This window comes from Falco biarmicus, chromosome 7 (assembly GCF_023638135.1).
Source record: "Falco biarmicus isolate bFalBia1 chromosome 7, bFalBia1.pri, whole genome shotgun sequence".
Taxonomy (NCBI): Eukaryota; Metazoa; Chordata; class Aves; order Falconiformes; family Falconidae; genus Falco; species Falco biarmicus.
The window spans coordinates 68777035-68789509 of record NC_079294.1 but is presented as its reverse complement, the minus strand read 5'-3'; the positions used below and the strand labels follow the sequence as shown (position 1 = coordinate 68789509).

Below are 12475 nucleotides of genomic sequence, written 5' to 3'. Positions count from 1 at the left end.
TTGCCTCCTTGCAGGATAACCAAGTCCAGATACTTCTTTTTTAGTTTGTTTGCTTTTGTTTTACATTTAAACCCAGCATTTTGTGGATGCCTGCACTCAAAGACAGCCAACAACCCCTTACGAAATCCTCTGAACACTCAGCGTGTCATTTGTACAACAGGAAAAGACTTAACAGTTAAAAAATACTCTGGAGCCAGGAAATGTACAATACATTCAATAACAAAAAATATAGATATAAAATACTTGCTTTAAGGCTGTGTACAGTTTAACTGAAGATAATCTGAGGACATTAAATTGCTCAGCAACAGAAGAAATGTGGGAAGAAAATTCCTTAATGTGGTGGTGAAGGAAAGGCAGCAACAAATATCCTGAAAGATTCTGTTGATGCTTCTAGAAAATATTTTAAGTGAAACGTGATCCAGATAGACTGAGAGTCCGAAGCGCAGGGCTGGTGCTGCTAGTTCAGGATGGGCTGCTGTCTTGCACTGTGAGCCAGCCCAGCTCACTGTGGTCCCTGGGTCGATCGCCGCTCCTCAAGCATCCTGCACACCCACATGGACACAACTTCTGCATTCCCATCGTTGTACTGCACGATGAATGGGTGGCCCTGGAACGTGGGATAGGCAGAGTTAGCCAAGGTAAACACAACCCTTCCTGCGAAAACCCGAAAAAGTATTTTTTGATTTGTTTGGGTTTTTTTTTTAATTTTTTTTTTTTAAAATACACTGGAACATTCTGTGGTTACAGTCATAAAAATGCAATAAACCAGTGATTCAAGCCAGTGACCTTCCTCTTGGATCCATATTATCCACATACACTGTTCATACAGAGAAGGGAGGGCTGGGGGAACTCAGACTCTTTACTGAGGCCTTAGCCTAGCACTCCTTGAAAACGCTGATTTTTAATTTTTTTTTTTAATGTTCAATTAACTCATTCTGTTGTGAACCAGCTCCTTTCTAGGACGGCCTGCCAGGCTGTCGAACTTCTAAATGACATTTTGGTAAAAAAAGATATCCTGACAATAACACTAATCTGCTAGTCTGCTTGTAAAGGTCAGTGACCTCTTAATTTTCTGTGATCTCTTAATTTTAAAGTTTCTCTCCTGAATAGCCCCCTTGTGCACCTCTTTGACATAACACTCCCCTTTGTCTAAAGGAAAGCTAAGGGCAGTCTGTGTTTGCAACGTGAACTACAGCATTTGCGGGGCAGAGACTGAACGAAACACGCGGCTGCACGAATGCCACCACTCACTTACATCTGTGTCCTTGACTTCTATCAGTGCAAACCTTACGCCTTACCCTGTGTACAGGCATCCTTTAAATGTACGGTTCTACAAATTACCTTGGAAACCCCCCCAATATCCCTGCAAGTGTGAAATTCCTGTTGTTACTTGGCCATTGAGCTCCATGCCTGCAGATGCAGCAGGACCAGGCGCCAGGCTCTGCAGCACTTGCAGCCTCCCTAAGAAGAGGGATTTGTTCACGCACATACGTGCTAGTACGTGTCATTTGGAGTGATCAGTTGATATAGAAATGAAAATATCACCCAAGTGTAACAGGTTATCATGAGAAGCTACTGTGGGAATTAAGTATGATGGAAAGAGGGATAACTATAAAATACTCGGCCATGAATGATACGGCTACTGCAGGCACCGGAAGACTGTGTCTTAGACACCTCAGAAAATCAGAACAGCATCTCAGGATGAAACAAAAATATGGCCTGCAATTTCAGCAGCCAGTTTAGGCAGCTCATGTCTCAATCTGGCCACATTCCTAGAGATGGGAACATGCCATCTTCAGATGAATCTCAAATGAAGTATAAAAATCCACAGGAAACCAAGTACCGCAATTACATAAATGACTGAAAGAAAGCAATCGCCAGGAGAAACCATCACAGATGATGAAAACCTCTACTCCAAATCACTCAAAAGCAGCTCAGTTTTTGCAACACTAAACTTCATAGCTCTTGCAAACAACGCCTGAAAGTAATCAGAGTAGATGTGCCAGGGAGCCTTTGGGGAGGGTGACGTACATGTGGGAATTACCGGCGCGCGCAGCCCGACGCCAGCCGCAGCGGTGAACGACAGCAATCGGCGCAGGGAGAGCGAGCACGGGTCTGACGTGGGGCCTGGAAAGCCCGGTGGTCGGCTGGGTTAGGATGGCACCGAGCAGAGCAATGAAGCAGCACTGGGCTAAATAGAGCACAATAAATCCTCAAGGCATCAGCTCCAAGCAATAAAACACTCTGCGGGCCAGGGCCAGCAAACGCAGGAGCCACAGGAATAAAATATGCCATTATCTATGAGAATTATGGAGGAAGCGTGAGATGCTGTTGCTTCTACTCTTTGGGATGGCTGGAAATCTCAGCTAGAACTTTTCAGAGAAAGGTCTGAGATGTGCAGACCTTCTTCAGACCTTACTGGGACCAGCTCAGTTGCTTTCCCAGTTAACCTTGTTGAGGAAGGACAGAAGGAATACTCTGGTGGAGCAACTTAGTTGAGCAAGAGGTCCACCAGGAGAAGAAATCTTTTATCTCACTGCAGTGGCTTTTGGTGCCCTGAAAGCTGCTGAACAGCCAAAGCCTCAGCTTCTTTGCATCACGGGCCCCCCCACCTGCCATGACCCCAGGACTTGGTACAACAGCAGCTTTCACGCTCCGTGCGTGCATCTGTGGGACACTGGCTGCACCTCTAACAGGCTTTTGGGAAAGGCAGCGCAGGGCAGGGGCAATGCACGGAAGGGAAGGGGCAACGCACGAGTCATCGTGACCTGAGCCTCCACCCAGGGAGCAGAGCTCAGCCCAAATCTTTCCTCCATCTCAGCAGCTTCCTGGCACCCAAGACCTCAGTTGAAAAGGGTCCTGGCCCAGAGGCAGGAAAGATGCTGCTGCTCTGCTGCCTGGATTAGCAGAGGTGCCCATGAGCTCTGCCACCTTGTGTTTGAAGCTCCGAGAAGAAAACCAACATCTCACAATCTCCATGCCAGCAGGGTCCCCGGACGGGCAGCTAGAGGTCCCTGCTGCCCACAGAGATGGCATGTGACTTGGCCTTTGTTTCTTCTCACATTGCAATCCCTGATCAGTGGGAAAATGTGCCAGTGTGGCTCCTTCTCCATGTAGATGGAGGAACACCACAGTAAGAGGCAAGACAAAGCTAATAAACACGCAAACATGAACTCATTGACAGATCCTGGGAGTCGGTTCTCGTTTCCATTCCGCTGGAAGGACTAATTCCCACAATTAAACTAGTGAGATCTGAGGTGGTACAGCACACAGACTGGAGACAAGAGGTATATTAAGAGGAAAGGATATGGGTAAAAAAAGGTGAGGGAGAGACACCAGAGGTGGGGAAAAAGGAAAAGCAAGTTTGCCTGTAAGCTAATGCCGTGGGAGGTGGCAGGAGACACAGCTGCACCAGTCAAGACATTTAGTGGCTTAATCTCTCAGCTATGAAACAGATTTCACTCTGGAACTACTTAAATGAAACTTTTCCCCGTCCATTCATCAGAGTGTAAAAGACTGCCCAGGTTTATGCTGGGAACCACATTACAAGCATGGCCAGACTTCGGAGGAGAGAAGAGAACTCACAACAACTATACCCCCGTCACCTCCCAACAAACTGCTGATCATCAGTGAGTATGTGAATAATTTCAGCCGCTGATGGCGTAACCATGAGAGCAAAACCCATGACGCAGAGGACTGTAACGATCTGGAAGTGCAAGAACTGCACGACAGGCAGAGCACGTGCTGGTACCAGGCGTGCAAGATGCCATTGCCCTGCGATGTCTGTCGCAGCAACAGTCGGTATTTCAGCCCGGATAGGGAGAAGCTGCACTCACGGGTTTCCTCTCTAGTATCAGCACAAACAGGTCAGGCTGGTGGCCTCCATTCCTTCTTGGATTTCTTTATTTACTGGGCACAAACCATACAGAGCCTTTGGGAATGCCTTTCATTCGTGCTGCAGGCTCTCACCCCATGGCTGCCCTGCTTTTTCCCCCAGGGAAAGCTTCGGCCTGCTCAGTCTAATAACTCAGATTTGAAACAGGGGGGAAAAAAAAACCCATGCCAAAGTCTACAGAATCTGAAAGACACCACAGTGACTAGGGTGAAGCTATGACAGAAACGGCACCGTTGCAGTCTGAAGAAAGCTCATGAGTTTTTCCTGCATCCAAATGCACGGATGTGCACATTCCACAGAACAACCACTGAGACACCGAAGTCTGCAGACACAAGATCACCCGACTCCTGCAAACTGGAGGGCGCAGCACGACGCTCGTGTGATTACAGGTTTCCAAAACAAAGCCCGTTCAAAGAAGTTGCTTTCCCCTTCTCAGTTTTGCCAGTGCTTCCCACCAGGCTTGAGCTGCAAGCCCTTCGTTTTACCTCCAGGCCTTTGAAATTGTGGGCAGCTGGTACCCGCCATTGTAATCAACCTTCCTGAATTTGCTCTTTGTAACTACTAAAAAAATAGATGTTTTCCCCCAATATTCAATTTTTTGAAGCAAATTGCTTCCTTTCAGACATTCTTAGCTGCAGACAGCCACTTTAAATTTGTCAGAGAGCTCTGAATTTCCCATCCAGGCAGATGTGCGGGTGCTCACACTCAGTCATTGCTTGGAAAATGGTCCACCAAGGAAGAACAATATATCCAGAGATACCAGAGTCCATTTGAGAGCTTTGAGGATGGCAGCAGACAGTTCAATGCTACCAAAAGAAGATGGATGATCTTAAAATGATGCATTTAAGTACACAGATGCTTGCGGCACTGAGCATATGGACGTCTTTTTCCTTCCAACACCTGGCTACTAAAAATCTTTAGCTTTGGTCTTGAATGTCTAACATCAGGAACAACACTAAAGAAAGACGGCACCTTCTTGTTTTTAAACCTCCTACTCCAGACATCCCTCACGTTTGGGTTTCACTGTTTTACTAAACAAATGCAATCTGAAATATTCCTGGTTTTACTTGGTTCCTACCTGTGAAAACAATTCAGGAGAGGGCATGATCAGGAACCCAGAGACAGGAGTCCTGGTGTTTACTCCCAAGCTGCTGCATACTTTCTAGCATGACCTTCACAAAGCTTCTTAATTTCCCTCAGCCTCACGGTTAAAAAGGGAATAAAAGATTCTGCTTTCTCACAAGAGTGCTGCGAGAACCACTGCAAGCGCATTTTGCCCAGCACTTTGGTATTTTTGGGTGCAAAAGGTGCAAGAGTAAGGTAAATGCTTATTATAAGCAAGATAGCCTAGAAGTAGCTGTTTTGCCTCTTAAACAAAACAACAGTCAAGGACACTAGTGAGAACTAGGGAAAAACAATCAAGAGCCCACAGACAAGGAAGAGCAGATGCATTGGGGCAATTAAAAAACAGCTATTAAAGCCAGTCCGCTTCTCCCATGAATCTCCTTTACGACAGAGAGACTCCCCGCTGAGGAAGACATCTCACACCCAATACATCCTTGCATTTAAGCTACTCACAACATGCAAAGGGAAACTGCAGGCTATGCAAGGTTGAAAACATCAGCTAGCCATGCTGTTCACCCTATTTGCTTTGTTTTGTGAGGTTATTCCACTGAAGCCTGGGGTTTTACACACTCACTTTTCTCCCTAGGAATAAGTTTAACTTGAAACTACACTTTACATTTCCTGTGTTTTTAGACTATACTGCTCTAGTGAGGATTTTTCTCCGGCTGAAGGGATGGTTTTACTAGAAGCTGTTTTTCAGAATCTGGTGGTTGGCTCTTTTCCTTTGTTTGGATTTTTGTTTGATTGTTTTTAAACTGGGAATAGAACAACAGAGATTTCCACCAAAGCTAAGACTACAGTGTCAAGTGGGATCCATCTTTGCAAACCTTGGTGGACAGCTTGTGGCATGTTCAGGTCAGGCACCGAAAGCAAGGAGGTCACAAGTGGCCCAAGGATGTATAAAGTCCACAGACAGCCTGTGCTGAAGTCTACAGCAAAACCACTTTGCTGCTTCTAATACCTGACCTTGCTAGACCACATCTCACTTAGCAGCATCTTGCCTGCTGCACTCATGTCTGCAACTCCAATAAAAACATCTATCAAAGAGCAAATACAGAATTGTGGAGAACACAACAAAGTCCATCAAACTTGCCCTTGGCCTCTGTTTACAGCAACACCTGAAGTGATAACGCAGTACAGACTACGTAAAAGGGACTTGCGGTTGGCTTACCATCTAGAAATGCCTCAGGGAAAAACGTAAGATTCCCTCCAAAGTCTCCAGCTACCGTGGCTGCACCAGCAGCAGTCTCTTCTGCTCTTAGCAGCTTCTTTGTAAAGGTACCCTTCAACTTCTCTGCATTTTGCCACTATTCAGCATCTAGTCCCCCATTCCCCCCTTTCCAGGCATCCAGAGTACTGCAAATATTAACTCCGACAGTCCAAAACATTCACACCTCTGAAACCAGCACCTTACACTGGAGGTATCTTTGGAGGGGAGAGTGGAGAGAAGGGGCAGAGAGATTAGACAGGGAGCGAAGGAAGGAACAAGGGAAAAAAACCCAGGTAAAAATCAAAACTGCTGAAGGAGAAATGCAGCTGCACCAAGTCCAGGTCTAGTGCATGCCCAGGCTGCAGGATGGCGCTGGGATAAACTGCCACCTCAAGAAATAAAAAAAATATGAAAGTCACAACAGCTTGGACACTATTAATAAGCTCTGGTCACTGAGTGTCTCAGCCACAAATAGCAGTCCCAGCTCTGGCTTCAACATTGAGCAGTATGTTCTAAACCAAACACAAGCAACCTGCTGTACTTCAATATTCCCCTATAAGTTTATTTTGCTTTGCAAGGTAACACTGAAGAAAGTTAAATGTGCAGTAGCTTGAAATGCGTTTTCTGTTGCAGTGGCCAGTTTCTCGCCACCCTGGTGGGGTTACATTCTGCTTGGTGGGGTGTGCATACCTTTTTTTGCAGCATCCATCCACCTTTTTTTGATGTGGGAAGTTGGCTGGCTTCCAGCACAGATCAGTCCTGCACTCACATCCCCCTGCGCAGCAGCGGAGTCGGGGTGCTGAGCTGCACCCGGCTCTCCGGCACGCTAACAGCAGAGAGCACAGCTCTTTTACACTGGCACTTACATCCACTGTGAATTGGCAAGTAAGAGATTGATGTTAAACCTTCCTCAGCAAAATTACTGCAATGGAGACTGTCCATGCCCTACCAGTGATGGTTCAGCCAACATCTCAGTCTCAGTAACGTGCAAGAGCTCATTGCGACACTGACAGGCACCATCATGGAGAGAAGCATGATCCTAGGGAAAGAGATGCTCATGAGAGCAGCCCGCAGATATCGCGGGATGTCTCCATGACAAAGCTGATCCCATCCCCACCCATTTCACATTTGCTCAGACTTCTACGCACGTACATTACAAAGCAGGTAACCACCTCCCTGACAACTCTTAAATACTCAGCCTTAAAAATAGCTGGCAATCAGTATCAGCAGACCCAAGCAGCAGAAAACAGGTTGAAAAGCCACCACTGAACAGCTTCCCCGTACTGGCTTGCCTCACCCTGGCCAGGGCTTTGGCTCGGTAGGATGCACGGCTGCACAGTGATTTCCAGGGGGAAGTGGCTGCTGGGAGCACACAGCAGCTCGGAGTCGAAAAGGTCAGGCAGGACAGGGCCAGGGATAGCTCCAGAGTGAGTGTCAGCCAGCCTAATTTTCTGTGTCAACTCCGAAAATTAGATAAACAATGACAAACCAGGCTTTTTAAATGAACTTGTCTCATCTCGTTCTCTTGATAAAGGGTACATTTCTCAAGTTGCAGTGTCCCACCAGACAGGTTAACTCTTTCAAAGGGGAGCACCTCGCAGAGGGTGATGTAAATGATTTAAATATCTGACATGAAATTAAAAGGGCAGTGCCCCCCCTGAACACACAGCCCTGGTAATTCAAACTCATTGCTCACAAACCATCAATCATTTAGCCCAGTCAATTAAATTGCCATTATTCAAGGGTAAAAGTTCCATAATTTTACCTACCCTTAAAATTCAGCAATTTGCTTTCACAGCCTCCTCCTTCGGCCTGAGAAATCTTTGTTTCTGGTAATAACTCACCCAGAGCTCACTGCAACAACCTTTACATCACATTCTCAGTAGGACTGCAGACCCATGGGCCTTTTCCAGCACCAAATGCCCACATGCAGCTCTGCTCCAGACCTGCTCGCCAGCACTGCTGGTAGGAGCGAGGATGAACTGTCCAGGGAAGATGAAAGTTCCCCTGGGACAAGCCCTAATACAAAGCCTGTGCACCACCCACAGCCCCAAACCTGGGCTACCTGAATCCTTTGAGCTATTTAGTCTAATGCAAACGTATCAGTTTACACTGCCTCTCATACACACCACTACAGGGAAGATCAAAGCTTCACAAGAGTCTCTCCTGTAAATAAGTTCCTCTGCCACTGACTACAGAACACTTGTGTTTGGATAGCACCAAGGAGGTTTAGCCCCAGTGCTGAGGCTCCTGAACACTGCCAAAGGACAGGCAGACAATAAAAAACATGCCTTAAGCAATGCTGCTGTGATTTTTACAGGACTTTCCAGGCACAAAACAAGCAGGCATTTATTGTGAGACTGGTTTAAAGGGTTCGTGAAATAGGCAGCTACCAACCTTAGCCAGGATGGCCACAAAGTACATTCCCAATGTGAAATACTGGTCAGTCACCAATTTCCTTGTAATTCTGCAAAAATAATAGGGTGGTGTTTCCTGGGGCAGAGAACATGAGGGAAACGGGGAGGGCATGGACAGGAACCTTAATCCCAAATGGTCCGAATTTTTTGACAGTGCATCCAGTTCTAACCCACACCATCTCCTCCTTACATTTTTGACACAGGGCAGTGAGAGGTTAGTTGGGGAAGGCAGCACGCCCTGCTCTGAGCTCTCCCGCAGGATATGCCAGGGTCAGTGCTTGCTCACTGCAGGAGGATGTGAAGGTTAAGGGGAGGAACCTGGGTATATCATCCTGCATCCCCTTAACCTAAGGGGTAACTGTGGCCTGAACAGCAGATTGCACAGGGAGATGAGCAGTGCCGTGGCTTTCCTGCCCATGCTGCAGCCAGGCTGGAGGGGCTGCGCTTACTGCCAGGCTCACAGCCAGGCACCCGCATGGCATCACAGCATCTCCTACTACTCTGGTGGCAGCAAAAGCAGTGCTGAGTTCCTGGGGTGCTGTCCTTCCTCCCTCATTTCTCCTCCACGGCAAGGAGAGCTGAGACTTGACTTTCAGTCCAGCACAGCCAAGGCCAGCACCAGCTGTGCCATCGAGGTGCCCCGTGCCACGCTGCTCACGTGGTCCGAGGGAGCACCTCCGCTGCTCGATGCCACGGGCAGGAGAACCGGCAGAGCCAGCACAGGCTATGGCTGCAGCTGCAAACACTTGGGGGCTGCCTGTCGACATCCTGAAAGCCTGTCTTCCCAGCAGCCAGGAGCGAGCTGCAGAGACAGGCATTAATGTAAACCCTATGAATACAGAGGAGGAAGGAGGGACACCATTAGAGGGACCGAGGTCTTATGTTAACAACTACATGACACCCTAACGTAACCACACCACCTGGCAAATTAGAAATTACAACAAGAGAACTCATGCTTACGGAAGGTATGTTAGGAAATAAGCAGTGTTGCTGCTGGTTGCAACAGTGCCATCCTTTTAATGTTCTCGTTCACAGGAATCCTCCCAGACTGTGCAGTTAGAGGACTGCTCCATTTATTACAAAGAAACACAGACAAATTATGCATTTCATTTCAAAATCTGAATTCAGCATAACAAAAACCATAATAAAAAGATCCCAACTGTTGCAGGCACAGACTATCAAGACAATGGCAGTGCCCTTAGACAGCATTTCAAATACAGTTTATTAGCGTGTGATATGAAAAGGGTATTTTTATTGCATGATATAATGCAATGGGACCTTGGGTGCTCTGCAGAAGGACCTTGCACTCAGAAGTGTAATGAACCCATAGTCCAAAAAACATTATACTGTACATTAACCTATCATTAATGGCACATTAGGGCTAGGGGCATTGCACGCTTGCTGGTCAGGGCTCCATCAGGACACTATGGAGGAAACCACAGTCTTCACAGGCTTAAAACAAACAGAGAAAATAAATATTACTGATGGCTACAGGCTGCTTTAAAGGAAGCTCACTCTCTGCTTAACATGCAATTTTGATGCCATTTTTTAAAGGGGGGAGGGAAAAGACAATGCAGCAGTTTATTAGGCAATATTAGAAACAGCACGTCACTGCTTTGCAGCACCGAATGTCTCCGTGGTGCATCAGATGCATCAGCACAGAGCTCTGCCTGCACAAAGCATGGCACCTCTGAGCACTGGGGCACCTTTTAAGAATAAAATGAAAACTGGAAACCTGCTCCCCTTCCCTGCCATTCCCTAATCCCTGACAACACTGGTAAGGCTTTCCTGGCAGCAGGAGTTGAGACCTAGGAAGAGCATCCTCTGACCCAGCTCTGCACAGCTCCATCGCTGCCCGAAGGACACCTGCCACCTGCTTGTTTGCATCTGCACCCACTTCCACCCCACCCCATCACATCTGAGAGCCACCTGGCAGAACTCCAGCCTGTGTCTGCAGTAAGTCAGCGTAAAACGTGACCAAATCATGACACTTACGCTCCTGAATCAGCTGGGATGTCCCATGCCTTCCTCCAATGCAAGGGCTCTCTTTGTTCGAAGGCAAGCTTGATCAGATGGCCACCATGCAAATGTTAAATCAGAAAAGCCTGGCTCACAACTCATCCCTAGCTGGCTGAGGGAGCGCAAGCCCTGCAATTCTGGAAAATAAGAACTTGGCTGTAAAACAGTGCACCGCAGTTATCCCAGCTAGTTCTCCCATTGCTACTGATGCGTCTATGCTATTTACAGCTCTTGTAATTAACTGAGGGCACATACTCGAGGGGAAATTCTTGCCCATTCACGTGTTTAATGGGAACACAAGTTGGACCTCCAAAAGGACAAGTACAGATCTCAGCTCTGGAGCTGTGCTATCTTCCCAGGATGCCTGAAAACACAAAGTGCTGAGTAACCCAAATTGCCCTGGCCTGAGCCTGTGTCCCCCTCTAGTGACCTCAACACGTGTAAGATTTCATCACTCCACCACTGCCTCCTGTAGCGGAGGATTTTACATCTAGAGCTCCTGCCTCCAAGGACAAGCCAAACTAAATGCTGTTCTAATTATCTGTGCTAGCTATCCACAAGGCCCATTTCTGCTCCCACAGCCAGGAATAGCAGCGAGGAATCCTCAGGCCAATACTCCATTGCCGACTCCCAAAACATTGTTAATTCACAGGCACAGAAGGTGTCAGAGTCCTCCTCAGGGGCTGCTCCATGCAGCAGGCTTCCCTCCATCGCTCTCTTCTAAGGCTTGAGAGGGGTAAAAAATTTGAAGGCTTCAAATGCTCGCATTGACAGATGGAGACAGAGAACATACGCATGGGCAAAAAGACCCTGCAAGATGCTATTTACGTGGCTGTTGCATCTCTTGTTTTACTTTTGCAATTTTAGGATGCATTTTGACCATGGGAGGTAACCCTTTAAAGAAAAGGGCGAGTGCCTGAAGTGCTTGAAACAGCAGCGACTGGGAGGCTGAGCATGCATGTCTAGCAAGCATGGCCCCAGTGTCCCAGAGCTGCGGCAAGGTCAACCCTTGCTTTGAGAGACACTCTCCTCCAGAAACGAAGCCTCGTCGTCTCCTCCATGCGGTGGCACCTGCAGCGACAGGACGGTGTATGTCAAATCAGAGCATGTTTAAACATAAAGTACCAGCTTTTCTTATGTGCTTGCATGGCTGTGTTTGATCTGGGACCAAGTGTTTACTGGCCCAGTTCTCTCTCCCAGTTCCTGTCCTCAGAACAGAGACTATTCAGGGCAAGGACTGCTGCTCGCTGTGCTTGGTAAGGAATTCAGCATCCCTGACAGCCTGTTCTCAGCTGGCTGCTAGAGCGAAATCACCCATAGCAGGGGCCAAAGAAACAGGGCTTCAGTAGGTCTGCAGGAGCCCGCAAAGCTGCGAGTGGCACAGGGACTCCTAGAGTCAGAAGGACCCACAAGGTCACATTTTCACAGAATTTCCCACCCTCATGAGGGCATCACCTGTAGCTTCTGCCAGCTCGGGGAGCAGAAAAGGACCGATTTGTCTAGAGAACAGTGAGGGTAGCAAAGAGGGAATGAAAGCCGGATCGATTGGTGGTGTTTTCTGGGTGGAGAAGAAGCGGGGACAAGAACACATCCATAAGCAAAATCAAGTATAATTAGTCTCCTTGAAGTTTCTGCTCTCTTTCCTCATTCCTTATTCTGCGCAGCTAGCAGCACAGCCCCAGCCTGCTAAACAGTTCCACGCAGAGTGTCGGGAAGTGGTGAGTTTTGTTTGTTGCAAGGCCTCCCTAACATACACTGTAATTAAAATGTTGATTACTAAACAGTTTAAATATATGACAGACAATGCAG

The 12475-nt window shown here is 47.5% G+C and overlaps 1 protein-coding gene across 4 annotated transcripts in view; it reads right to left on the bottom strand.

Moving 5' to 3' along the window:
* Positions 1–201: 201 nt before the first annotated feature.
* Positions 202–12475, bottom strand: part of MAP2K5 (mitogen-activated protein kinase kinase 5) — a 140913-nt gene continuing 128639 nt past the window's right edge. For all 4 annotated transcript variants that reach the window (XM_056345546.1, XM_056345547.1, XM_056345548.1 and 1 more), the window contains one exon: positions 202–607. In XM_056345546.1, coding sequence (XP_056201521.1) covers positions 503–607 — 105 coding nt within the window. In that variant the 3' untranslated portion in view covers positions 202–502. The remainder of the gene's footprint in view (positions 608–12475) is intronic.